Below are 25,245 nucleotides of genomic sequence, written 5' to 3'. Positions count from 1 at the left end.
ATGATCTCATAGTTCGTGAGTTCGAGGCCCGCGTTGGGCTCTGTGCTGACCGCTCAGAGCCTGGAGCCCGCTTTGGATTCTATGTCCCCTCTCTCACTGCCCCTCCCCTGCTTGCTCTCTCTCTCTCTCTCTCTCTCTCTCAAAAATAAACATTAACATTTAAAAAAAAATAAAAGAAATGGTTTAAAATTTCTTAGAGACAGTGCATCCCCCAGTGACTTGCACTTTAGGTAATCCCTTTACACCAACTGCCTGTCTGGCAGCAACTGAGAATAAGTTACTTACAAGGACAAATCTCTGGCTGGCATGGGACTTGTCATCAGACTCCTGAGAGAAACAGACCCGCTCCCCCATCTTAATGAAGCCAGGATATCCTTTACCTAGTGGAACAAAGGAAAAAGTTCAGGGACATGCTTAGGAATATATCTCCTGGAAGATATTTGAGGGAAGACTTGTCCAAACAAAAAATGAAAAGAGATACTTCCATCTGAGGGAAAAAAGCGAAGGGAAACAATTCTCAGAGAGGAGAAAGATGAGATGAAGAAGTAACACAGCGTTTTAAGGTTCTTTTTCGAGTTTGCAGAAGTGGAGATGGGTGGAGTGTTAGAGCTGAGAAATAGTGTGTGCCAGGATGCAGGAAATACTCAGAACATATGCGTTTGGTTACGGAAGCAGGTTAAAGATGGTGACCATTAAGGCAGTGGATGAGGATACATGGGACCTCTATGTTAACAAGGGAATACCACGGAATGGATAGCAACTTGCTCAGACCAGCAGATGGGAGAAAGAAAAAAGAAAGTATAATTTAAAATAAATAGTACATATAAAGTAAGATGGAAGGAATATAGTTAAGTATATGGGTATTATACTAAGTATGAAAAGTTAATTATCCCATTAAATACAGAGATTACAAGGTTAAAGTTAAAAAAAAGTTAAAAACCATTATAGTAACAATTGACACAGAGGAGAATCCTCAATGGGTGCTAAAACCATTGCGTGAAAAATATATACACTTTCAGATTTTGTCCTCTCAGATTTCTTCTTATTTACAAAGTGGAAATGGTAGCTTTTCAATGGGGAAAACGCTTTGAAGGGAGATATCACTTCAACTACATTAATAACACCAACAATAGGAAAAACTTACATTGCGTATATCATCTTGTGACAAGGACACAGATTCGTATCCTGAAAGTAATAGGAAACTATTGGTCCATCCAGTAGTTTGAAACCATCCCAAATGAGATGGTCCCAAACAACTGGCCTGGACTCTTCAAAATGTCAATATCATGAAAGACAAGAAGGCTGAATATTGTTAGAGATTAAAAGAGACCAGGGAGATAGGACAATTACATGCAATGTATGGTCCAGGATTAGGAAAAATTACTATTGATGGGACAGTATTTTATGATTGGTGAAATTTGAATATGAACAGTTTATGAGATAAAAGTTTTATATCAAGTAAACTTTCCTGAAGTATTTAGGAGGGTGAATGGTTAAAATATCTGCAGCCTACTTTTAAATGGTTCAGTCAACACACACACACACACACACACACACACACACACACACACACACATACACACACACACACACAGGAGAGGGGAGGGGGATGAGAGAGATAGAGAGAACAAATGTGGCAAAATGCTAACAGTTGGTAAATCTAGAGTTCATAATCATACTCTTGCAACTTTTCTGCCAATTTAATTTTTTCAAAATAAAAAGTTTTAAAAACACACTCATCTACATTCTGTTCAAAAGAAACACACAGGGGTGCCTAGGTGGCTCAGGGGTTAAGCATCCAACTTCGGCTCAGGTCATGATCTCACGGTTCATGAGTTCAAGCCCTGAGTCAGGCTCTGTGCTAACAGCTCAGAGCCTGGAGCCTGCTTTGGATTCTGTATTTCCCTTTCTGCCCCATCCCCTGCTCATGCTTTGTCTCTCTCTCTCAAAAATAAATAAACATTAAAAATTTGTTTTTAAAAAGAAACAAAGAAAAATAAAATTAAAGGGATATCTATCTATCTATCTATCTATCTCCAGGCAAAATAAAGTATTAGAATTGAACATTACAAGTGCTAAATTTAATAAAGAAGGACATGATGTGAAAGCAACATTTATGAAGTAGATATAGTCATCAAAAAGTACCCTGATAGAATTACATATGCTCTATAAATATATGTAGCCTTAAATCCCACACATACATTTTCTTTGTTTACAAGAAAGCCTTAACACATTTTTTAAAATTAAGATTTCACCACACGCATTTGCTAGTTATAATCCAATAAAATTGGAAATAAACAATAAAAAGATGACTGGGGCGCCTGAGTGGCTCAGTTGGTTGAACAGCCAACTTCGGCTCAGGTCATGATCTCACAGTCTGTAGGTTTAAGCCCTGCATCGGGCTCCGTGATGACAGCTCAGAGCCTGGAGGCTGCTTGGGATTCTGTGTCTCCCTCTCTCTCTGCCCCTCCCCCGCTCATGCTCTGTGTCTTTCTGTCTCTCTCAAAAATGAATAAACATTAAAAAAAAATTTTTTTAAATATGACCAAAATGTCTTATGTATTTGAAAACACACCATGTTCTTCTAAATGATCCTTGACTCAAAGACAACCTTAAGAAAAGTAGAAACTACCTGGAAAGCTTAACATGAAGGAAAGAAAAACGTGTTTAACCATATTTTATGTTGGTCTTCTTTATCCTCCCCAAAAGTCAAAACATACATGATTTCATGTAATTGAGTTTTGGATTCGTTCAACAAAAAATTGAATTAAATGCATATTTTTTGATTTGATAGAAAGATACAACTTTACATGAAAATTTAATTTTTGTTTATTTTATTAAACCATTAAAGTATTTGTGAACTTATTACCAGTTTTAATTTTCTGGCATGGTTATTAAATTTCAGCTTACAATAATCTTAAATTACATTTTGGATTTCCACAGTTTACAAGAATCTCTGGAAAGACAACATATATCTCAGCTCTGTGATATTGAAGAGAGTATAGCTAACGTTAATAAGCTTATTGATATGTTCTTCCCTGATTTTAAAAGTATGAAAAACCTCAAATTAGAAAAGATCCTGGCATTACTTCGACCAGATCTCTTTCAAGAAAAGAAAGGTAAGAAGTAAGTATAAATAAACCCTAGTATAATTGCATCAAAGGCTATTATTTTAAAATTTAACATTGAAGAAAAAAGCACCTGAAATAAGAAATTTAGTTAATACTAATCTAATTTCTCAATGATAAAGAATAACACATTTTTGTAGGTAAAGAGTTTGCAAATTATTTTCTAACATTTGAATTTGTTAAAGTAGATTTTAATATGGTAGGACTTATTATATAATAAAGATTGGACTTTATATCTGAAATGCCTTGAATTAATGCACCTCCTCATTAATTGTGTGATTTGATACTTTACCAAGTCTATTTCTTCATGTATAAAATTCAGAAGATTAAAATGAGGGGCATCTGGCTGGCTGAGTTGGTGGAGCGTGTGACTCTTGATCTCGGGGTCATGAGTTTCAGCCCCACGTTGGGAGTAGAGCATACTTAAAAAAAATGAGAAAACATAAAGTGCCTGGCACTTGAAGGGTGCTAGTTATTTTTTTAAGTTTGTTTATTTTGAGACCGAGAGAGAGAGTGAGTGTGAGTGGGCGAGGGGCAGAGAGAGGGAGAGAGAGAATCCCAACGAGGTTCCACATTGTCAGCCCAGAGCCCAATGCAGGGCTCAATCTGGTGAACTCTGAAATCGTGGCCTGAGCCAAAGTCCAAAGTGGGATGCTTTTAACCAACTGAGCCACCCAGGCTCCCCAGGGTGCTAGTTATTTTTAACCTTATCCCATATTCACCTGGCAGGGGGAATATGACAGAATAAGAATTCACACCATACATGCACACTCTTAGTTCTTTTTTATAACTGGTATATGGGAATACAGTTGATATTTGTATATTGACCTTATGTTCTTTGACTTGGTAAACTCACTTGGTTCTAGAAGCTTTGGTGTAATTTTCTTAGGAATTTCTATGTAGACCAGGGTTTCTCAACTTCAGACCTACTTACGTTGGGGGCTAGATAATTCTTTTGTTGAAAGGGGCGTTATTGTGTGCGCTGTAAAATGTTTATAGCATCCTTGGCCTCTAGTCACTTGATGCCACTAGCATCCTCTCCGCCCCCAGGGCGATAACCAAAAATATCTCCAGACATTGTCACACGCACCCTTGCAGGACAAAATATCAGGCCAAGAGCCCGTGACGGGGACAGTAATATCATCTGCAAATCCAGACACTTTTACCTCTTTCTTTGGAAGTGTCTTCCGCTTACCTCATTGAACTAGCTAGAACTCTCTGTGGATGCTAGCAGGATGTTAGGCTTGCTTTATGCTTTACCTTACAGCAAAGCACTCGGTCTTTTACTGTGAAGCACAACATTAGCTCTAATATACCCCTCACCTAATTTTTAAAAAACCCACCTGTTTTTAGTTTGGGGAGTTTTTTTTTTTTTTAATATTATGAATAGATATTGTGTTTTCTCAATTATTTTTTCTGTATCTACTGATCTGATTATGTTTTATTTTCTTGAGTTTGAGAATACAGCAACTACTTTGATTTTTGAATGTTGGACCGGCCTTGCATCCTTCAGAAAAGCCACACTTGGTTGTATATTGTTCTTTTTAAAAATAGCTGGATTTGATTTTTTTAATATTTTGTTGAGGCGTTTTGTGTCTACATTCATGAGAAATATTTGTTGTTTTCCTTTCTTATAGTGTCTTTATCTGGTTTTGGTGTCAGGGTAATGCAAGCCTTATAAAAGTGAGATAAGAAGTTGTCAGTCCTCTTCTCTGGAAGAGATCATGTATTATTCATATTACGTCTTTCTTAAATGTTTATTAGAATTTACCAGGGAAACTTATCTGGGCCTAGAATTTTCTTCGTTAGAATGTCTTAGCTTTGTTTTCCTTCTTAAATCCTTTAAAATATGGACATATTTTTTGAATAACCAGACCATATTTTAGAAAGGTTTTAGATTTACAGAAAAATTAAGAAAGATAGTACAGAGTTTCCATATCCCTATCCACCCCCTTCCAACAGCTTATCCAATTAACACCTTATATTATGGTGAAATATTTTTATAACTAATGAACCAGTATTGAAATGTTATTAACTAAAGTTCATAGTTTACAATAATGTTCACTCTTTGTTTTGTACATTCTATGGTTTTTAATAAATGCATAATGTCATGTATCCCCTTTACAGTATCACACAGAATAGAATCACTGCCCTAAAAAAATCCCTTTTCCTATTCTCCCTTCCTCCCTCCCAACTTCTGGTGACCACTGATCTTTTTGCTGTCTCTAGTTTTTGCTTTTTCCAGAATGTCATACAGTTGGAATCATAGAGTATGTGGCTTTTCAGACTGATTGCTTTCACTTAACAAATATGCACTTAAGACACCAAAAATTGTGTTGTAATTTTTTGCTTGTCAACAGTGCTGACTTTTTAAAGAACTTCAGAGGAGGAAAATGTTTATTCACCCAGATATTTACTGTTATCTTCTATTCCTTTTGGAAGTTCCACGTTTCCCTCTGATATCATTTCCCTTCTACTCAAATAACTTTAGCACTTTTTTTTTTAAGAGCAGGTCTGGTGGCAATAAATTCAATTGGTTTTCTTTCATCAAAGAATGTCTTATTTTCTTTCTTTCAAAAAAATTTTTTTTAAGTTTATTTTTTGAGAGAGACAGAGCACAAGGCAGGGAGGGGCAGAGAGAGAGAGGGAGAGAGAATCTCAAGCAGATTTTACATTGTCAGTGCAGAGCCCAATGCAGGGCTTGAACTCACAAACCATGAGATCATGATTTTAGCTGAAACCAAGAGTCGGATGCTTAACTGACTGAGCCACCCAGGTGCCCCAGAACGTCTTTATTTTCATTCCTGAAGGATATTTGTACTGATATAGAATGCTGGTTTTCCAGTTCATTTCCTTCAGCACTTTAAAAATGTTGTGCCACTGCCTTCTGGCTTTACTGGTATCTAATGAAACATCCATGGTCATTCAAAGCATTTTTTTCCTTATATGTAATATAGTTTTTTATTTGTTTATTTATTTTGGGGATTGCTTTCAAGATTTTTTCTTTGGTTTTTAACAGCTTTACTATTATGCATGTGAGTATAGTTTTCTTTGAGCTTATCTTTGACTTTGGGGTTCCTTGAACTTCTTGAATCTATAAATGTCTTTCACTAAATTTGAAGAATTTTCCACCATTATTTCTTTAAATTTTTTGTTCCGTGCCAATTCTTTCACCATCTGGGACTCCAAAGATACAAATGTTAGATATTTTGACATTGTCCTACAGACTCCTGAGGCTTTGGCCTAAATTTGTTTTCTCTGTGTAGTTCTAATCGGATCATTTCCCTTGTGTTAGCTTTAAGATTGAAATCTGTGATCTCCTTGTTGGCATTCGGCCCATCCAATGAATATTTTATTTCAGTTGTAATGTTTTTCAGTTTTACACACCTCATTCGGTTCATTTTTGTAACTGCTATTTCTCTGCTGAGAACTTTCATCTTTCCAGTCATTTCAAGAGTGTTCATCCTTACTTCATGGAGCATTATAATTGCTCCTTCAAATTCTTTATCTGAATATTTCAATATCTCCATTGAAGTTCTTGAGATTTACTTAGTTCTTTTTTTTTTTTTTAAGTTTTTATTTATTTACTTTGAAAGAGACACAGGGGACGGGGCAGAGGGAGAGGGAGAGAGAGAATCCCAGGCAGGCTCCACACTGCCAGCTCAGAGCCTGATGTGAGGCTCGAACCCACGAACCATGAGATCATGGCCTGAGCTGAAGTCCAGAGTCGGATGCTCAACTGCCTGAGCCACCCAGGTGCCCCAAGATTTGCTTAGTTCTTTTATAGGTTGCATAATTTTGTATTGTATTTTAGTTCTTGGTCACTTGAGTATTGTTATGAGACTGATGAATCGTGTTAAAGTCTTCTAGAGAATGTTGACTTCTTGTTTGTTTCAGAAGTCAGTCGGTCAGGTTAAGACCACATGTCCCATCCCACTTTCTATGGGTTGTTTCCAATGTCAGTTGCATTTTCAAAGTTTTTGTATGCTATTCTGGACTTCACAGCTTAGAGCTCACTCGGAGACCTAGGTGATGCTCGATACTGAGGTTCAATTCTCAAGCCACTAAGTTGCCACTTATCAGCCCAACCATAGTCATTGCTTAGGGGGGGGGTCAGTCCACTACTTCAAACACAGGTTTAGTCAGTCGCTTTCCCCCCCAGTCCCCACCATCTCTGGCTGTATCTCATAAGCCTCTGTTCTTTGTCCTCTGGATGGATATCTGGGGTTTTAGCCTCCCTGTGCGATTGGGCACAGCCCACGTTTAGGACTGCCTCCTAAATGTGAGAGAAAAGTGGGGGTGAGAAAAAAAGTAACAGGGTTTTTCCCACACTGTTCAGTCCACAGAGGCCCCCCTTCCCAGTCTCACTGGTCAGAGGGAAGGACTTGCTCTCAGTTTTAGGTGCTTGCAGGGCCTCCGCTCCCTTCACAGTACATTTCACGGCTGGGGCTTGCCTTCTAGTAGGTCTAGGAGAGGGGAAAAGCAAAATCAAAACGAAGAAGCCTCCTAAAATGGGGATATCCTCCCAAGTCTCCATCCCACAAGATGGAGTTTAGCAGAGTTTTATTCCTCTCTCCATGCTCAACCCCACCCCAGTTATAATATCTGTGGTCTTAATTTTTGTGACTGTTGTTTGAAGTTTTAGTATACCGATGGTGGTGGTGATGTTACTTTTACGATGCATATCTTATCTTTTGATAATATTTTGCAATTTATATCTTGTTTATGGTCAGGTTTACAACGGGTATGTTTAGAATTTTTCTTATATAAATTGGTTTTCCTGTTCCCACAGTCCTTAGATCTATTAATTTCCCACTTTTTAATCACTTAGTTATATTTTCTGTTACCTGAAGTATATATATATATATATATATTTTTTTTAATTTTTTAATGTTTATTTTTGAGAGAGAGAGAGAGACAGAGACAGAGACAGCGTGAGTTGGGGAGGGGCAGAGAGAGAGGGTGACACAGAATCCGAAGCAGGCTCCAGGCTCTGAGCTGTCAGTGCAAAGCCAGACGTGGGGCTCGAACTCACAAACCGTGAGATCATGACCTGAGCTGAAGCCGGATGCCTAACCGACTGAGCCACCCAGGCACCCCACACCTGAAGCATATATATTTAAACACGTTTTTGAAAAAGATACGTACTTCTTTCGTTTTCTGAATGCTGGCATATTTAAGAATATCTTTTGTTACCTTTGTGTATAAAGGAAACTTACCTGACTGTATATTTTTAAGAAATAAATCCCCCATCCCCAAACCTATAGACTTTTTGCATTGAGGAGGAAAGTCTGTTTTCAGCCTGGTTTTTGTTTCTTTGCAGATAATTCAGTTTTTGTTATGTTTTGTTTGTTTCACTTAGATACTTGTGGAATTTTCCCTCATTACTCAAAAATTTCCAAGATTTTGTAGATATATCAGAATGAATTGGTCATGGGGCACCTGGGTGGCTCAGTCAGTTAAGACTCCGACTTTGGCTCAGGTCATGATCTCACGGTTCAAGAGTTCGAGCCTCACGTTGGGCTCTGTACTGACAGCTCAGAACCTGGAGCCTGCCTCGGATTCTGTGTCTCCCTCTTTCTGCCCCTCCCTTGCTCTCGCTCTTTGTTTCTCTCAAAAATAAAACATTAGGGGCGCCTGGGTGGCTCAGTCGGTTAAGCGTCCGACTTTGGCTCAGGTCATGATCTCGCACTCCGTGAGTTCCAGCCCTGCATTGGGCTCTGTGCTGACAGCTTAGAGCCTGGAGCCTGCTTCGGATTCTGTGTCTCCCTCTCTCTCTGGCCCTCCTCCGTTCATGCTCTGTCTCTCTCTGTCTCAAAAATAAATAAACGTTAAAAAAAATTAAAAAAAATAAATAAAACATTAAAAAATTTTTTTAAAAGAAAAGAATGAACTGGTTTTGGGGTACCTGCGTGGCTCAGTCGGTTCAACGTCTGACTCTTATTTCGGCTCAGGTCATGATCTAATGGTTCATAGGTTCAAACCCCATGTCATGCTCTGCGCTGTTAGCATGGAGCCTGCTTGGGATTTTTCTCTCCCTCCCTCTCTGCCTCTCTCTCTCACTCTCTTTCTCAAAATAAATAAATAAATATTTTTTAAAAAAGAATAAACTGGTTTTTCCATATTTATTTGGTTACTAACCACCTGACTTAGCAATTTGTCTGTGATAGAGGAGATAGAAGATAGCAAAGTGCTCTAGGCTTTGAAGTATGATTTTTATGGATGAGGTTATTCCATGAAGCATCCTTACAATTGCTAGGTGCTTTGTCTAGGAGTTCTCTGCATCCCCACACCTGCCACTGAACGTATGCATCCAGTGGCATCACTGAATTACTTGAGGTGACGTCTGAAAAGCCTCATGGACACTATGCAACAAAATAAAATATTTATTATCATATCTATCATATTTGTCTACATTGGAATTTGAAGCGGAACTGAATCCTCGAGTAATGAGGTCAAGGAAACGCAATACCATCTTGCAAATAGTGGTACTCCCCATGCTTTTTACTTTAATCATTGGAAACTGAGGCCCCTCTGTGTTGTGTTGTAATTCTTGTGATCACCCATCTGAGAGAGTACCAACTAAGGAGAGGCTCATTGAGTCTAGTTTCTTTAACTTTATGGAGCTTTGCTTTCCCTAAATATTTTTCCTCAGCTTTTCTCATAAGCCATTACAAGAAGCCATCCTATGCAAATTGTTTGAGGATTTGCTGTCACTTTTAAACTGTTGGCCACTAGGTACCCTAATATGAGAAAACATTTTTTTTTAATTCAGCAATGCAAAAACCTTACAAATTATTTCAGTCCCCTCTAAGGATTCCTCCTTAAAGAAATTTTTTTTAATGTTTATCTTTGAGAGAGAGTATGAGCTTGTGGGGGGGGGGGGTACTGGGGAGGAGGGAAGGAGGAGGAGGGAAAGGGAAGCAGGGAGGAGGAAAGGAGACAGGGGTAGGGAGGGAGACACAGAATCTGAAACAGGCTCCAGGCTCTGAGCTGTCAGCCCAAGGCGGACATGGGACTTGAACCCACGAACCGTGAGATCATGACCTGAGCTAATACTTAACCTACTGAGCCACCCAGGCACCCCAGGATTCTACCTTTTAAAATCCAAGAACTATGTAAACATTCTGTTTTTTCTTCCTCTTGTCTGTGAGCTCGTTCTGAAGCAAATTATTGTTTAAACTCTATTAACTTGTATGTTTTCTTGTTTGTTTTACTCTTTCCTGACAATGGTTTCCTTAGGCTGAGTCCATTAACTCTATTCCATGCCCAACAGGGGAGAGGATGCATTTTCAGCTAGGTTGCATTTTTGACTTTTAGCAGGGCCCAGTGCTGTCCGGGCCCTGAGTCAGCATTTGTGTTTTGGGTTTTGCCTTCTTTGTTACAAGATGGCCTCACAACTCCAGGCCTCATGTCGCTGAAATGCCTTAGACAGGACAGAAGGTGGTGTAGGGCAGGGAAGCCGTCCCCCTGGGTACCTCTCTCAGAAGCAGCCCCAGTCCAGGTCCTTTGTGTATCATTGACCAGATCTGGGCAGCATCACCACCTGTCCATAAGGAAGGTTGGAAAAGTTGAGTATTACATTTTCTAGACTTCCACAGTGGGACGTGCGCCAGAGAAGGAGGAGACTGAGAAATACTTTTGGGTTTCCAGTCATCGTGTTTCTCCCCAAGTGGGACAAGTAAAATAGGGCTAGTGAAGATATAAACTGTTCACACATACTTCTGTAATTGTGTTAACTGGTTATTTTGGTTACTGTCTATACCCACACACATGCTCGTGTGTGCACCTAAGGAACAGGTTTACTAGTGAGACACCTCTGCTTGTGTGTATGCATGTGTGTGATTCCTGTGTGACAAAAAATCAGACACAGCGTCATAAATCATAATTCAGTACATTAAGAATGCTGTTCATCTTAAAATCTGAGAAGCTATTTTTGCCAACTTCTAAATTTCATATGAGGAGGAGAGGCATTATATGCCTTCATAATAATACATTCAGTCTGGTATGGATAGCCAGCAACCCATCAGTTTAACACTTATCATGTGACTTTTTATTTAGAGAATGTTTTAGGTATCATCCATGATGAAGGCTTTAAAATACTGATGCAGAGACCAATCATATTGTCAGAAGAAGAAGCACAAACACTGTGCAAGGAATATGAAAATGAAGATTATTTTGAAAATCTTATAAAAAAAATGACCAGGTAAAGTAGATTTCAGGTTTAGAAGGCGCAATCTGATTTAGTCTTATTTATCCATTTAAATTCTAGTTCGTTGACATACAGTGCGATTTTGGTTTCAGAGTAGAATTCAGTGATTCATCACTTCCGTACAACACCCAGTGCTCATCCCAACAAGTGCCCTCCTTAGTACCCGTCACCCATCTGGCCCATTCCCCACCCACGTCCCTCCATCAGCCCTCAGTTTGTTCTCTGTCTTTAAGAGTCTCTTGTGGTTTGTTTGGTTGAGTTTTGAATCATTTAAATCTTCTTCTGAACCTGCTCTGGTCAAGCTGCCACACCTCTCAGTTCTGTAACCATGTGCTGAGTCTCCTTCTTTGCCAGTCGCACCCCCACCTCAAGTCTCTGCTCAACTGTCTCACCTGCTCTCGTCCCCCTGGAATGCTACTGGAGCAATGGAAAGGCCCAGGTGAAGTCACTGGAATCCGCTGAGTCGAGTGCCAGAAATCTGTGGTGTGTGCCATCATGTCCAAGTAGAGAACTCACTGACACTCGAGGGTTTTGGTAGTCCTAGCGATCATTAGTCCAAGGAGAATAAGATGCTAGAAATCTGTCAGGTTTCTGGAAGGGTAACTGAAATAGCAGCTGGGACAGAAATCCAGCAAGGGTACATGAATCAGCAGGAATATGGGAATACTATATAGGAACCTATCTATCAGAACCAAGGTCCTTCTCTTCCCTTCCCTAGTCTGCTTCCATACTTGTATAAGGTGCTCAATATACTCTTGGGAGTACACCGATGGAAATTAGTCTTAGTCTTGGTAAAAGAATTATCTTGACTTGTATTATCTATACAAATTTAGCTACTGAGCCATAATATACAGCTTTTTTTTTTTCTTTTAACAGCGGTCCATCTCTAGCCCTTGTTTTATTGAGAGACAATTGTTTACAACACTGGAAAGAGTTAATTGGGCCCAGCAGTGTTGAAAAAGCCAAGATATCTCTTCCAGAGAGGTAGGATTCATACCATGGGTCCCAAACTTTTTTCATGGGAGACACTTTAATTTTATTTTGGATGCGGGTACAAGAGCCACAGCTCCAGTCCAAGAGAGGCTCCCAGAAAAACTACTTTCCCTGATTGTGACTGGAGGCCCAGCCCAATGGCAGCTCAAATAGAGCCAAGGCTTTGCAGACGAAGGTTTTGGGATGCTCGGTGTGGGGATGTGAAGTAAGTGGTGTACCCAGCCAAAAGGCCATCTCTTGGCCTTTGGTAGGAATCAATTCAGGAGAGGAAAGGCCCATCCTTCAAGTGAGCAAGAACAGAGATGCTCTATCAGATACAGAAAACTTGACATACGTGTTGGTATAATAAATAACAGTACTAATCAAGCATCACATGTAACCGTTGAAATGTTTTCTTTTGGGTAGGATATCTAGAATCTGACTTGTTCTGCATGGACACATTTTACCCCTTATTTAGCCCTACAATTACCATAAAGGATAATAGGGTTAGACAGTCTATAAGTAGTATGAGCAGAATGCCATAGAATCACTTAATGAAACGTAGCATAAAAGGCAAGGTATAGCATTCGAGACAGGAATTCCTATCAACACAAGGCCTACACTTCTAGCCATACTGTTCTAGAAATTACAGTTTCAAGTGTGAAGGTAGTGCACCAGCACGGAGGTACATTCTCCCGGTGAAGGCAGGCACTCAGTAACTGCTCCTCCCTACCCCACTATTATAGTGAGGATTCCAACCAAAGCCCTTATGCCCCCTATGTTGCTACAAGTTCACAGCTAATCTTGACTGTTATTTTTGGTTCCTCCTTTCCCAGTTTCCGTGGCTCCACCCAGTTCCTTCAGGTTGCTGTTAGAATAACTCAGCAGAGCTCTGCCCTTTCCTGCACTTGGGTCAGATTCAGCACTGCCTGGCTTAATCTGAAATAAGGTCACTTGCATAAAGGAGAAACACAGCAACCCTCACACTCATCACCTACTCCCTCTGTCCTATCCTCCCCTTCACACACACTTTTCTCAATAATCATGTCTAACGGCACCACGGAGGGGCTGGTTGTTCTCTGCAGTGAACAGAGTAAGTGCTGGTGATATGTTAGGTGACACCTTATACATTCATTGTGCAAATCCCCTACCCCTGGAATCCCAGGCTCCAAGGGTCTTGGGTTGCAAACATCTTCAAATCAGAGGTGAGAGAACCGCCAAGGATCAAGTGGGATGTTCAAGTCAGATAAGGCAAAAACGAAATCTGAATGCATCAGTAAAAGCAGAGAGGCAAGAAGAGGGTCTGAGGACCGAAAGCCAATGACCAGCAAAGTCAGGTCATTAACAGGAAAGGACATTATTCGCTGTGGCTGGATTTTTTGGGTTGGCAATTCAGGACTATGTGTAAAGGGCAGAGAATGAAATAAGCAGTGTGTGTATCCTCTACTGAACCATACATAGATAAAGAGACAGGAAAAAGGGCAACTGAAAAAAACATCAAGGAGCAACAATTGATTTAGGCAGTGTATGTATTCCTCTATGGTAGAGGAAGCAGATCCAGAATAAACTGCCTAACCCAACATGTCCAGTACAATCAACCTCTCTCTTGCCTCTTTACATGAACCCATCCTGTATGCTCCTCTTTTATCACTGTACTCGCTCTGCTGGACGGTTCCATTAACTAACTCCGGGCGGTATCTTTTGGATTCAGTGTTTGTGATTTGGGATCCACGTTATAGAGTCAAATGCCATCTCTAGAGCTCGATAATATTTAGTGATGACAGAAGGGAAATGAATATGGAGAGCTTAATAGGCGCCCTATGTTTCAAATGTATCACTTGATTCCACCCTCAAAAATCTCCTTCCAGAACAGTTTTATTATTTGTATTTGAGACGGTTCAAGCACAGAGAGGTTAAGTAATTGCCCAATGACACATAGCTAGCGAGTAGTGCAGCCGGGATTGTACAGTCTGCATTTTCACCGCACCAAGGCATCCGTTCGTTCTTTCAGAGTCAGCTGCAAATATTCACATCGTGGTTATTTAAATGTTCATGCTCTGTCTTCCTGATGACTGTTACCTCCTTATAAGGAAGTAATATGCTCCAAGCCACTCTGTCATTGTTGCCTTTCGCATAATGTCTAGATCAGGAATGAGTTGCTTGATAACTTTTGAACAATTCATATAAATAGTGTTCTGTTGTGTTGGCTTATACTGTGTTATGTGATGCTCTAATAGTTCTTGACTTCATTTTCAAAGCTTATGCGCGCAATTTGCAGTGGAAGGTTTGCCTATCAACCAGTTGTATGGAAGTGATTCGTTAGAAACTGCTGAAAAGGAAATACAATATTTCTTTCCTCCTCAACAGACTTTAGCACTGATTAAACCTCATGTAACACAGGAACAAAGAGGTAAATATTTAGAAATAAAAGTCAGTGTATACATCCCCTTCAAATTTTGTGAAAATTTTCAAACTATGCAATGAACACCCATATCCCTTGATCTCGATGTAACAATTAGCTCTTGTCATATTTGTTCTGTCTCCCTCCTTCCCTCATCCTTCTTTCTGTCTCCCTTATAATCAAAATGATGACAAATTTTGTTCAAGTCCTTTTAGAGTTGATGGAGATGACGATGTTTTTCTCCATAGATATATTACCACGAAAGATCATATTAATGATATTTCTAATATCAAGCCATTCTTCCATTCCTGTATAAATTACACTTAATCGTGAGGTATTTTTTAAATGTGCTTTTGGATTCTAGTTGCATATATTTTATTTGGGATTTTTCACATTGAGACTGACAATGATATTGGTCCGTCCTTTTCATTTTTTTTTGTGCAAGGTTAAATAACAATGTAATACTTCATAAAAAATGTGAATGTCTTTGTTTTCGGCACTCTGGAGGAGTTTAAGCAGCAGTGGGATTGCTATTTGAAGATTTCCCATGAAATCTTTCCCATGAAAATTTCTGGGCCTGGTTTCAATGGTTATTTCTACCCTGTCGTTTCTTAGTTTGTTGTCTCTCAAACAAACAGAATTTGATTTATTTAGGAGTTCGTTCTCTTTTTCTAACTCATTACTTTCTGTTGTTGTTGTTTTTTTTTAATTTTCACCTTCCTTTGATTCTCTAGTAGTTTTAAAAAATGTTCTTCTAGCTTTTTAAATTAGATCTTTAATTCATTTATTTTCATTATCTTATTTTTGTCAATGTAAAATTTTGAAGTTATATGTTTTCCTTGATTACTGGTTTAATCTTCTGATTATCCCATAGATTTTATTTTATTAAAAAATTTTTTTAATGTTTATTTATTTTTGAGAGAGAGAGAGAGAGAGAGAGAGAGAGAGAAAGCCAGGGAGGGGCAGAGAGTGAAGGAGACACATTTTTTATGAAGCTGTCAGCACAGAGCCCAACGCAGGTCTTGAACTCAAGAACTGTGAGATCATGACCTGAGCCGAAGTCAGACGTTTAACTGACTGAGCCACCCAGGCGCCCCTCTCATAAATTTTAATGCATAGTGTTGTCATTAACGTTATTTTTTTGAAATTCTGCACTGTGCCTACAGTGTTCTTTCTCTACCTGTCTGCTTGGTGATCATCTCTTACCGTTTCTGTACTTAACACAAAGATCGGCCTTTCTGGAAGTCATCTCTGACCTTCCCAGAGAGAGTTAATGGTTTACTTGCCTGTGGTTGCAGGAGCCTTTATACATTGCTCTTTCTTTACAAGCTGTGTTTCCAGGCCAGGCCCTCTAAGCAGACAATATCTAGAAGAAGTGTTAATTTTCCATTCACATTTGTTCCCACAGTGCCCCCCCCCCAGGGCAGATCCTGGTGACCCCCTTTATAGAAGTCCAGCCTTCTTCAGTCTTTCTATCAGTTATGCCCAACTTGACCTTTAGAAACCAGCACAACACTTCTAAGTGTTGGACCAAAGAAAAGACTTTTACCAGAAAGCGCCCAATCCCTCAGTTGGCTCACTAAATGTAGCCCTTAAAGGTTAGGCGGCTGGTGAGATTTTGACAAGATTTACTTTATTCAATTCCCTCCATGGTGCCTTGCTACTTTAGAGAGAAGAGTTCAGATCAGCTCCCTGCTTCAATCCATATCTAGCAAGGAGTTCCTTGACATTTGTAGCATGGACGTGAAAACATGACTTCACTTTCGGCACAGAGGCACATCCCTTCCCCTCTCCTTAGAGTCTATGAGATGTTGTCAATGCATGCTGGAAAGGTGCACCTCAGAGGTTGAACATCTGCATTAATGTATTGACATGGTGCTTTTCAGTTCAATTTCCTTTTGCATAGTTTTTGCTTTATAAGCCACACCATGCAAGTAAAATGATTACTTTCCATAGTTATTTCAGTCTACTTGAACATGGAACAAAAGTGGAGGCATTCTGCAAGATTACCAAATATCTGTTTTCCCTAGAGGAGATCTTGAAATATATTAAAGAGGCTGGATTTGAAATCACACAGATGAAGGAAATGCTCCTAAATGAAGAAGCAGCAGACAAAATTTACTCAAAAATAAAAACAAAAGACTTTTATAAAGATGTATTGGAAGTGTTATCTGAGTAAGTTTCTGATATATAGTCCTTTGCACGATAAAAGTAGTAAATATTCATTATAGAAACTGAAAAATACAAAATGTAATGAAAACATTCCATCTAATTTCATTCATTCAAAGACACCCTGTTAATATTTGGGGTTCATTCTTCTTTGTTTCCTTCTTTCTCTATCTTCTTCTCTCTTTCCTTCCTTCCCTTCTCCTTACCCATCCTTCTTTCCTTCTTTTCTTCCTTCCTTGCTTCTTTCCTTCTCTCCTTCCTTCCTTCCTTCCTTCCTTCCTTCCTTCCTTCCTTCCTTTCTTCCTCTATTTCTGTAGGTCTTCAACATTATATAGAGGTGATATGGGTTTCAATTTCTGGTTTTAAGTTTCTGTTTTGCCAACATATTTAATCTGTGCTTTGATTGCCTTATCTATAAAATGGGGATAATAATAGTATCCATCTCATAGGTTTGTTGTGAGGGTTATATAATTAGTACATTGGGCATACTTGGAACAGTGTCTGACATATATCTCTAGACTTAACCTATAGCACTCATGCAGCACAAAAACCTGTTGGAAGGGGGAGAAATGGAAAAACAGAAAGTACAAGGGGCGCCTGGGTGGCTCAGTCGGTTAAACGTCTGACTCTTGATTTGGGCTCAGGTCATGATCTCATGGTTCGTGAGATCAAGCCCTGTGTCGTGAGATCAACTGGGTTTCGTGCTGACAGTGTGGAGCCTGCTTGGGATTCTTTGTCTCCTCTCTCTCTGCCCCTTCCCCCACTAATGTGTGTTCTCTCTCTCTCTCTCTCTCTCTCAAAAACAAATTAACATTTAAAACAACTTAAAAAAAACCCCACAAAATCACACTGACAAGGACAAAGAATAAAGACCAAGTGTGGCATTCTGTGTTTAGCTGTGTATGCAATCTCTACAGGTGTAAATAGCCAAAATCTTCTGAAAGCATTCTTCTTTGCAGAGGTCTGTCTTTGGTCATGATTCTGACCAAGTGGAATGCTGTTTCAGACTGGAGACGATTGATGGGTCCTGTAGACCCAGATGAAGCAAAACTACTGTCCCCAGATTCTATCCGAGCCCAGTTTGGAACAAGTGTTTTGAAAAATGCTGTCCATGGATCATCTAATATCCATGAAGCAATGGAGACCATCAATCAAATGTTTGAAGTGTTGGTTCCCGAGAACCCTGAGGGAAACTAAAGTACGGTACCTTTAAATGATTGTTTTCTTTTCTTTGCTTGTTACTGTGATTGAGCCCAGGACGAGACTGTCCCAGAAGGACCAGAACTTTTCCCATATGTCTGAATCAAACTTTATTTCTTGCCAGACACACTGTGCTATTCCATAACAGCCTTGAAGCTATATAATATGTATATGGATTGAGTTTGCTTAGCTGTTGATAGGAAGCTTGAAAACTTTTCTGTCCTGGGCCATGTGGGAGACAGAGCCTAAGTTAAGTGACTTTTCCCATAAAACCTACTTTCCTTCTTTACTTTTAAAGCGGGCTCGCGTACACTTGTGTGGCTCTGACTGCTGACTGGAATAGGACTATATATGGCCTCTTTGTGTGTTGAGGGTTGTCCCCCCTTGGATGACCCAAACTGAGAGTCAGTATCCAGAACGTAATGAGAAAGCAGTGTGAAGTGGAGAAACCCATCCACACCCAGCCAGGTTCCTTGGGGAGAGAAGAGTACCTTTTTCCCTTAATATTGTCATTTAGGCTATATTTCTCCAGGTATAAGCACATTGTATGAAAATATTAGATGCATAAAATAAAAATAAATTTGGGCAAAGGGAGCCTCATTCCATACGTCTCACTCAATTACAGACCGAGGCATGAGTGTACAACCCATAAACATTTATGTTAGGAAAATATGTATCGTGTGTCTGCTTGAACTGTAGGTTCTTGGTTGATACAAAAAAAAAATGGCTGAGTGAAGGTTGTTACCTTCAGGAAAGGGCAAATCTAACGGGGAGACAAAACTGACAGAAACAACATCTGATTATAATCACTATGGGACAGTACCTTATTAAACATGTCACTGATGGATGACTACGTGGGGATAGATGTTAGCAATCTGGTGTAGATCTATGCTAACATCTGCATATCCCTCCTTTTTTGATGAGGGGAGCATTATGAATAATATAGAGGATTTCAAATTAGTGTATAATTAAGTGCTGAATTGACAGGTGTTATGTTTGATGGTTAGGCATTGGAGAAGGTAAGGAATGAAATCAGTCTTGAGAAATAAGGAGGATTTTCAAAATCAGAGGTAAGGAAGCAAGAAAGAGAATTCAGTGTTGTTGCTTTTTTATTTATTTTTTTTAATTTTAAGTTTACTTATTTTGAGAGAGAGACAGAGTGAGTGGTGGAGGGATAAAGAGAAAGGGGGAGAGAGAGTATCCCAAGCAGGCTCTGCACTGTCAGTGAAGAGCCAGACACAAGGCTCAAAGTCACAAACTGCAAATTCATGACCTGAGCCGAAACCAAGAGTCCACGCTTAACTGACTGAGCCCACCCCAAGAATTCAGTTTTAAAAGTTTCGAAACTATCATATATGCATACACTTGATGCTTATGTATGAAGACACGTTGCTGGTTTCTGTCTTACTATGTCTATGATACCATATCTACTATACTCTATCATATCACCTTAAGGTATTGTTGGCCTGTTTTAGACATTCAAGAATAAGTTATGCAGCTCTTGCTATATGCCAGATGTTGTTGCAAGACTGAATGTACACAGTCCTTGTCCTGAAACTCTAGAACTCTAAAAGAAGGAGATAGAAAATTAACATGTGTTCTACGGTTCTTAGGGGGTAAGCACATAGGGGTAAGTGCTCCATGGAGGAGATGGAGAAGGAAAATGAGATGCAGGCTCTCCAGGCAGGAGGCATTGCAATAACATGAAAGATTACAGCAACCCGAACTAAGGTAGAAATGGTGAGTTAGTGATAAGGGGAATGATAAGAGAATTGTTAGAAGTCATCAAGACTTGATGACTGACTGCCACTCTACCAAATAAGTGGGAAAAATAAAAGCTTCCTGGCCTGAGTAACTGAGGAAATGACCTAACCATTTCCAGACAAAGAACCCAGAAGAGAGAAGTAGGTTGGAAGAAAGTATTATGAGTTCTGTTCTGGTCCTGTTGGGAAGAAGGCATCTGAGTTGAGAGTAAGTGTGGCCCTCAGAGCAGTGGCGGGTCAAGAGGGCTCCATTGGAGTGATGTCAGCAAGATGGTGATGCAGGCAGCTCCAAGCTCCCATCCTTCCGCAGGAATAAACAACCAGAAGCTGTCAGAACCAACTTTATCAGAACTCTGGAAAACACCAAAGGTTTACAGCCAGGTGTGTGCTGAATCAACAAAAAGCCAACTTAAAAATGATATCGTTTTGTGACATTTTAATGTACCCTACACTTCCCCAGCATGGTGACAGTCTTGAAGATCACAGACTATTCCTGGTGTGTAACCCTTGTCTCTGGCTCCAGAGAGAATAGAACAGATACCATTTGCAAATTACTGTGTGTTTTTCTGTTCTAACCTATCTAGAGGCTACCTGAAGGATAACACAAGGCACTCATCTCTATTTCACCAAACCTGGAGACAACTCAGGGAAGAAAGGTGTTGGGCATTGATTAAAAACACTGTATGGTGGGCACCTGGGTGGCTTAGTTGGTTAAGCGTCCAATTCTGTTCAGGTCGTGATCTCACAGTTCATGAGTTCGAGATCCACACTGGGCTTTCTGCAATCAATACAGCGTCCATTTTGGATCCTCTGTCCCCTCTCTCTCTCTGCCCCTTCCCTGCTTATGCTCTCTGTCTCTGTCTCTCTCAAAAATAAATACACATTAAAAGAATAACATTGCATGGTGATCAAAAACCCCACTGCTGTCTGAGGCCAAAGATTATGTTTGAGACATACAATGGAGCACCTAAAGCCAGGGAGGAAAAGCTGGGGAGGGGGATTTTTTTGGGGAAATTGGGGCATTCAAAAGCAGTAATGCATACTGGGGATACATATTTGGAAAATATTTGAGAGAACCTGTGTTTTCACTACTGGCTGATAGGTAGGCTCAGTACAAACAGGAAGTTAAGGCTGAGACAGAATTGTAAAAGGCCTGGCCAAGTGTTTGAAATGCTGCAGCACAGAGTCAATCTACAAAGACTTGGAGAAGTGGTTTGTTGTTGTTTTTCAACTCCTGACTTTCAAGGAAGTCTTAGTTAAAACATTGGCTTAACACAAACCAAGTCTTCACCAATCAAGAGCAAACCCTGGGGAAAAGGGAATATCTGATTTCCAGAGTTACCACACTGTAATAATTGAATGTCCAATTTTCAGTAACAGCAACAAAAAAATCAGAGAATAGAAAATATGGTCCATTCACAGGAAAAAAAGTTGACAGAAACCATCCCTGAGGAAGCCCAGACATTGGACTTACTGGATAAAGACTTTAAATCACTGTCTTAATATGCTCAAAGAGTTAAGGGAAACAATGGGACAAAAACTAAAGGAAATCAGGAAATCAGAAAAATAATGTATGAACAAAATGAGAATATGAATAAAGAGAAACTAACAATAAAGCAACTAGGAATCCCAGAGCTGAAAAATGCAATAACTGAATTGAAATATTCACTAGAGGGGTTCAAAACAAATTTGAGCAGGCAGAAGAAAAAAATCAGTGAACTAGAAGATAGGACAGTAAGAAGTTTCCTGTCTTAGGAGTTGAAATAAGAAAGAAAAAGAACAAAAGTGGACAGAATCTATGGGATCTTTGGGACACTATCATTTAGGCCAACATATGCATTATGGGAATTCCTGAAGGAAAAGGAAGAATACTTGAAGAAATAATGGCTGAAAACTTCCCAAATATAATGAAATTCCTTAATCTACACATCCAAGAAGCTCAAAGAATCACAAGCAGAATAAACTCAAAGAGAGCCACACTGAGGCACATTATAGTCAAATTGTCAAAAGCCAAAACCAAAGAATCTTAACGTTACTAAGAAAGAAATGACTTACTATGTACATGGAATCCTCAATAACAGCTTGTTTCTCATAAGAAGCCATGGAGACCAGAAGGCAGTGGGATAACACATTCAAAGTATTGAGAGGAAAACAAAAACAAAAACAAAAACAAAAACAAAAAACCTGTCAACCAACATTTCTATATTTGGAAAAAGTATCCTTCAGGAGTAAAAGTGGAATTAAGACATTCCCAAGTTAACAAAAACTAAAGGAGTTTGTTACTAATAGATCTGTCTACAAGCAATGCTAAAGGGAGTACTTTAAACTAAAATGAGGGGCATCTGGGTACCTTGATCAGTTAAGTGCCCTACTTTGGCTCAGGTCATGATCTCACAGTTCCTGAATCTGAGCCCCATATTGGGTTCTCTGCTGTCAGCACGGAAATTGCTTTGGATCCTCTGTCTCCCTCTCTCTCTCTGCCCCTCCCTTGCTCGTGCTCTCTCTCTCTCTCAAACATAAACATTAAAAAAATAAACTGAAATGAGAGGACCCTAGACAATAACTCAAAGCCATGTGAAGAAATAAAGCACATTGGTAACAACAACTACATAAGTAAATGTGAAAGCCAGTAAAATTGCATTTTTGGTTTCTAACTCCCCCTTGTTCTCCTAGAATATATAAAAGAAAATGATAAAATAATGACGATAAACATACGTTTACGAGCACACTGTATACAAACAAGTACAATCTGTGATGATAATTATATAAAAGAATAGGAGTAGAGAATACTATTGAAACTAAATTGATATTATTCAAACAGGGTTGTTATAAGTTTAAGTATGCTAATTGTAATTCTCAAGGTAACCACTAAGAAAATTATTTTAAATTACAGAACAAAAAGGAATAAAAATGGTGCACTACACACAAAAAAATCAAATACAAAATAAGCCAGTAGTGGAGGGAAAATAACACATAGGACATACAGAAAACATACAGCCAAATGGCAGAAATAATTCCTTTTGAATTGGTAATTATTTTAAAATGTATGTGGAGTAAATTGTCCAATATAAAGGCAGAACTTGGTGGAATGGATCAAAACATGGATTCATCTATATGCTGTCTATAAGACTCACTTAAGACCCAAAGACACAAAGAGCTTGAAAGTGAAAGGATGGAAATATATATATTTAATACAAATAGTAACTAAAAGAGAGCTAGGGTAGCTTATCAGAAAAATATATCTGCTGTCAAAAAAGTGTACAAGAGACATAAGAAGACATTATATATTGAGAAAGATTCATCAACAAGGTATAACAATTAGAAGCATACACATTCATAACAACAGAGGCCCAAAATATATGAAGCATCCTTTGACAGAACTGAAGGGAGAAATGGACAGTTCCACAATAATAGTTGGAGACTTCAGTGTCCATCTTTCAATAATGGATAGAACAAGACAAAAGATCAATAAGAAAAGGGAGGACTTGAATAATGCTATAGTCCAATTAGACCTAAGAGATATGTATTCCACCAATCAGCAGTAGAATATTCATTCTTCTCAAGTACACCAGGCCTATGCTCTAAGATAAACCATATGTTAGACCACCAAAAAGTCTTAATAGGTTTTTAAAATATTAGAATCATATGAAGTATCTTTTCTGACTATAACGGAATGATACTAGAAATCGATAACAGAAGGAAAACTAGAAAGCTCATGAATATGTGGAAACCAACACACTTTTAGAGCCAATGGTTAGAGAAGAAATCACCAGAGAAATTAGAAAATGCTTTGAGATGAATGAAAATGAAATCACAATACCAAAATGTGTGGGATGCAGCAGAAGCAGTGTCAAGAGGGAATTTTTGAGCAATAAAGTATTAGATTAACAATCTCAAATTAACAAACTAAATTTGCACTGTCAGGAACTAGAAAAAGAAGAAACAGATCGAACCCCAATTTAGCAGAAGGAAAGAAATAATAAAGATTAGAGTGGAGGCAAATGATATGGAGAATATAAAATCAATATCAAAAATCAACAAAATCAAAAGATTGTCCTTTGAAAAGATCAAAAACCTTGACAAAAGAAAGGTCCTGCCAGCATGGTAGTGGAGAAGGTAAAACAGGACATGTCCCTGCAGCAGGGTGGTGGGAGGTGGGGGGGTGAGGGGGTGATGGGTCTGTGACTACAAGTGAAACCTTCTGTGCTGGGACTGTTGAGCTGCAGGATGTTTGCTGTGGGCTTCTGGACTTTGCTCTTTGGGTACTGGAGCATGATGACGTGGAACCCATTGTAGGCACCTGAAGATTGAGGACTTCAAGACCCTCATGGCACTGATGCCACTGTTTCAGACAGAGAAGGAACAGAGGGTCCTACAAGATGCTTTGGGAGAACCTGGAGGAAGAGACCTCCTGGAAAGACGTGCCTGCCTTGAAGGTGGGTAAGTCTGTGTTCTACACAATGTGCTGGGTAACCCCTGTGATGGGCAAGCTCTAAGGGCTGCCCATGAAGGAGGAGATTTCTCAGCTGCGTATGGCTTCATATGGTATCCATAGGGGCTTGCACCGCTTGGAACACTGGACCCCTGCATCCTCCCCACTGAGAAAGAATAAGTGCTCAGGAGACCTGGAAAAAAAAAAAAAAAAGAAGATGAAAATTACTAAAATCAGAAGTGAAAGAAGGGACGTTCTACTGCTGAATTTACAAAAATATAAAGGATTATAAGAATTCTACGAACAATTGTATACCATTAAATTGGATAAATAAGGTGAAATGCACATTCCTGGGAAGACACAAAATGCCAAAACTGACTCAAGAAGAAATAGAAAATCTGAATAGACCTATAACAAGGAAGGAGAACAAATCAGTAATGAAAACCTTGCCAAAAAAGAAAAACCCAGAACCAGATGGCTTCAGATAGAATTCTCCATTCATTGAGAATTCTATCAAACAATTAAATAAGAATTAACTCCAATTCTCAAGCTCCACAAAAGAATTGAAAAGGAGGCAAAGCTTAACTCATTCTGTGGGGTCAGCGTTACCCTGATACAAGAGCCAGACAAAGAGGGAAAAAGAAGACTACATAACAATAAGCCTTATGAATATATCAACTCTGAAATCCTCGGTAAAATACTAGCACACCGAATTCAACAGCATATTAGAAGGATTATATACCATGATCAAGTGAGATTTATTTTAGGAATATGAGAGTAGTTCAACATATGAATATCAAGGAATGTAACACACCACACTAATAGAATGAAGGAGAAAACAGATATTATCTCAACTGAAACAGAAAAAGCATTCAACAAAATCCAACACCCCTTCATGATAAAAACACTCAATAAATTAGGAATATAAAGAACTTCCCCAACATGATAAAGGCCATATGTGAAAAACC

At 39.1% G+C, this 25,245-nt stretch overlaps 1 protein-coding gene across 1 annotated transcript in view; it reads left to right on the top strand.

The window, feature by feature from the left end:
- The window catches only part of NME8 (NME/NM23 family member 8), a 56,398-nt gene that overhangs the window by 27,889 nt on the left and 3,264 nt on the right, over positions 1–25,245 (top strand). The window contains exons 11-16 of the mRNA XM_047096721.1: positions 2,944–3,119; positions 11,190–11,334; positions 12,217–12,324; positions 14,571–14,722; positions 16,744–16,888; positions 17,842–18,080. Coding sequence (XP_046952677.1) covers positions 2,944–3,119; positions 11,190–11,334; positions 12,217–12,324; positions 14,571–14,722; positions 16,744–16,888; positions 17,842–18,079 — 964 coding nt within the window. The 3' untranslated portion in view covers position 18,080. The remainder of the gene's footprint in view (positions 1–2,943; positions 3,120–11,189; positions 11,335–12,216; positions 12,325–14,570; positions 14,723–16,743; positions 16,889–17,841; positions 18,081–25,245) is intronic.

Source organism: Lynx rufus, unplaced genomic scaffold, assembly GCF_022079265.1.
Source record: "Lynx rufus isolate CCGP_SWC_20201006 ecotype Redwood Valley unplaced genomic scaffold, mLynRuf1.p SCAF_4, whole genome shotgun sequence".
NCBI lineage: Eukaryota > Metazoa > Chordata > Mammalia > Carnivora > Felidae > Lynx > Lynx rufus.
The sequence above is the reverse complement of the archived record's forward strand: the minus strand, read 5'-3'. Positions and strand labels throughout refer to the sequence as shown.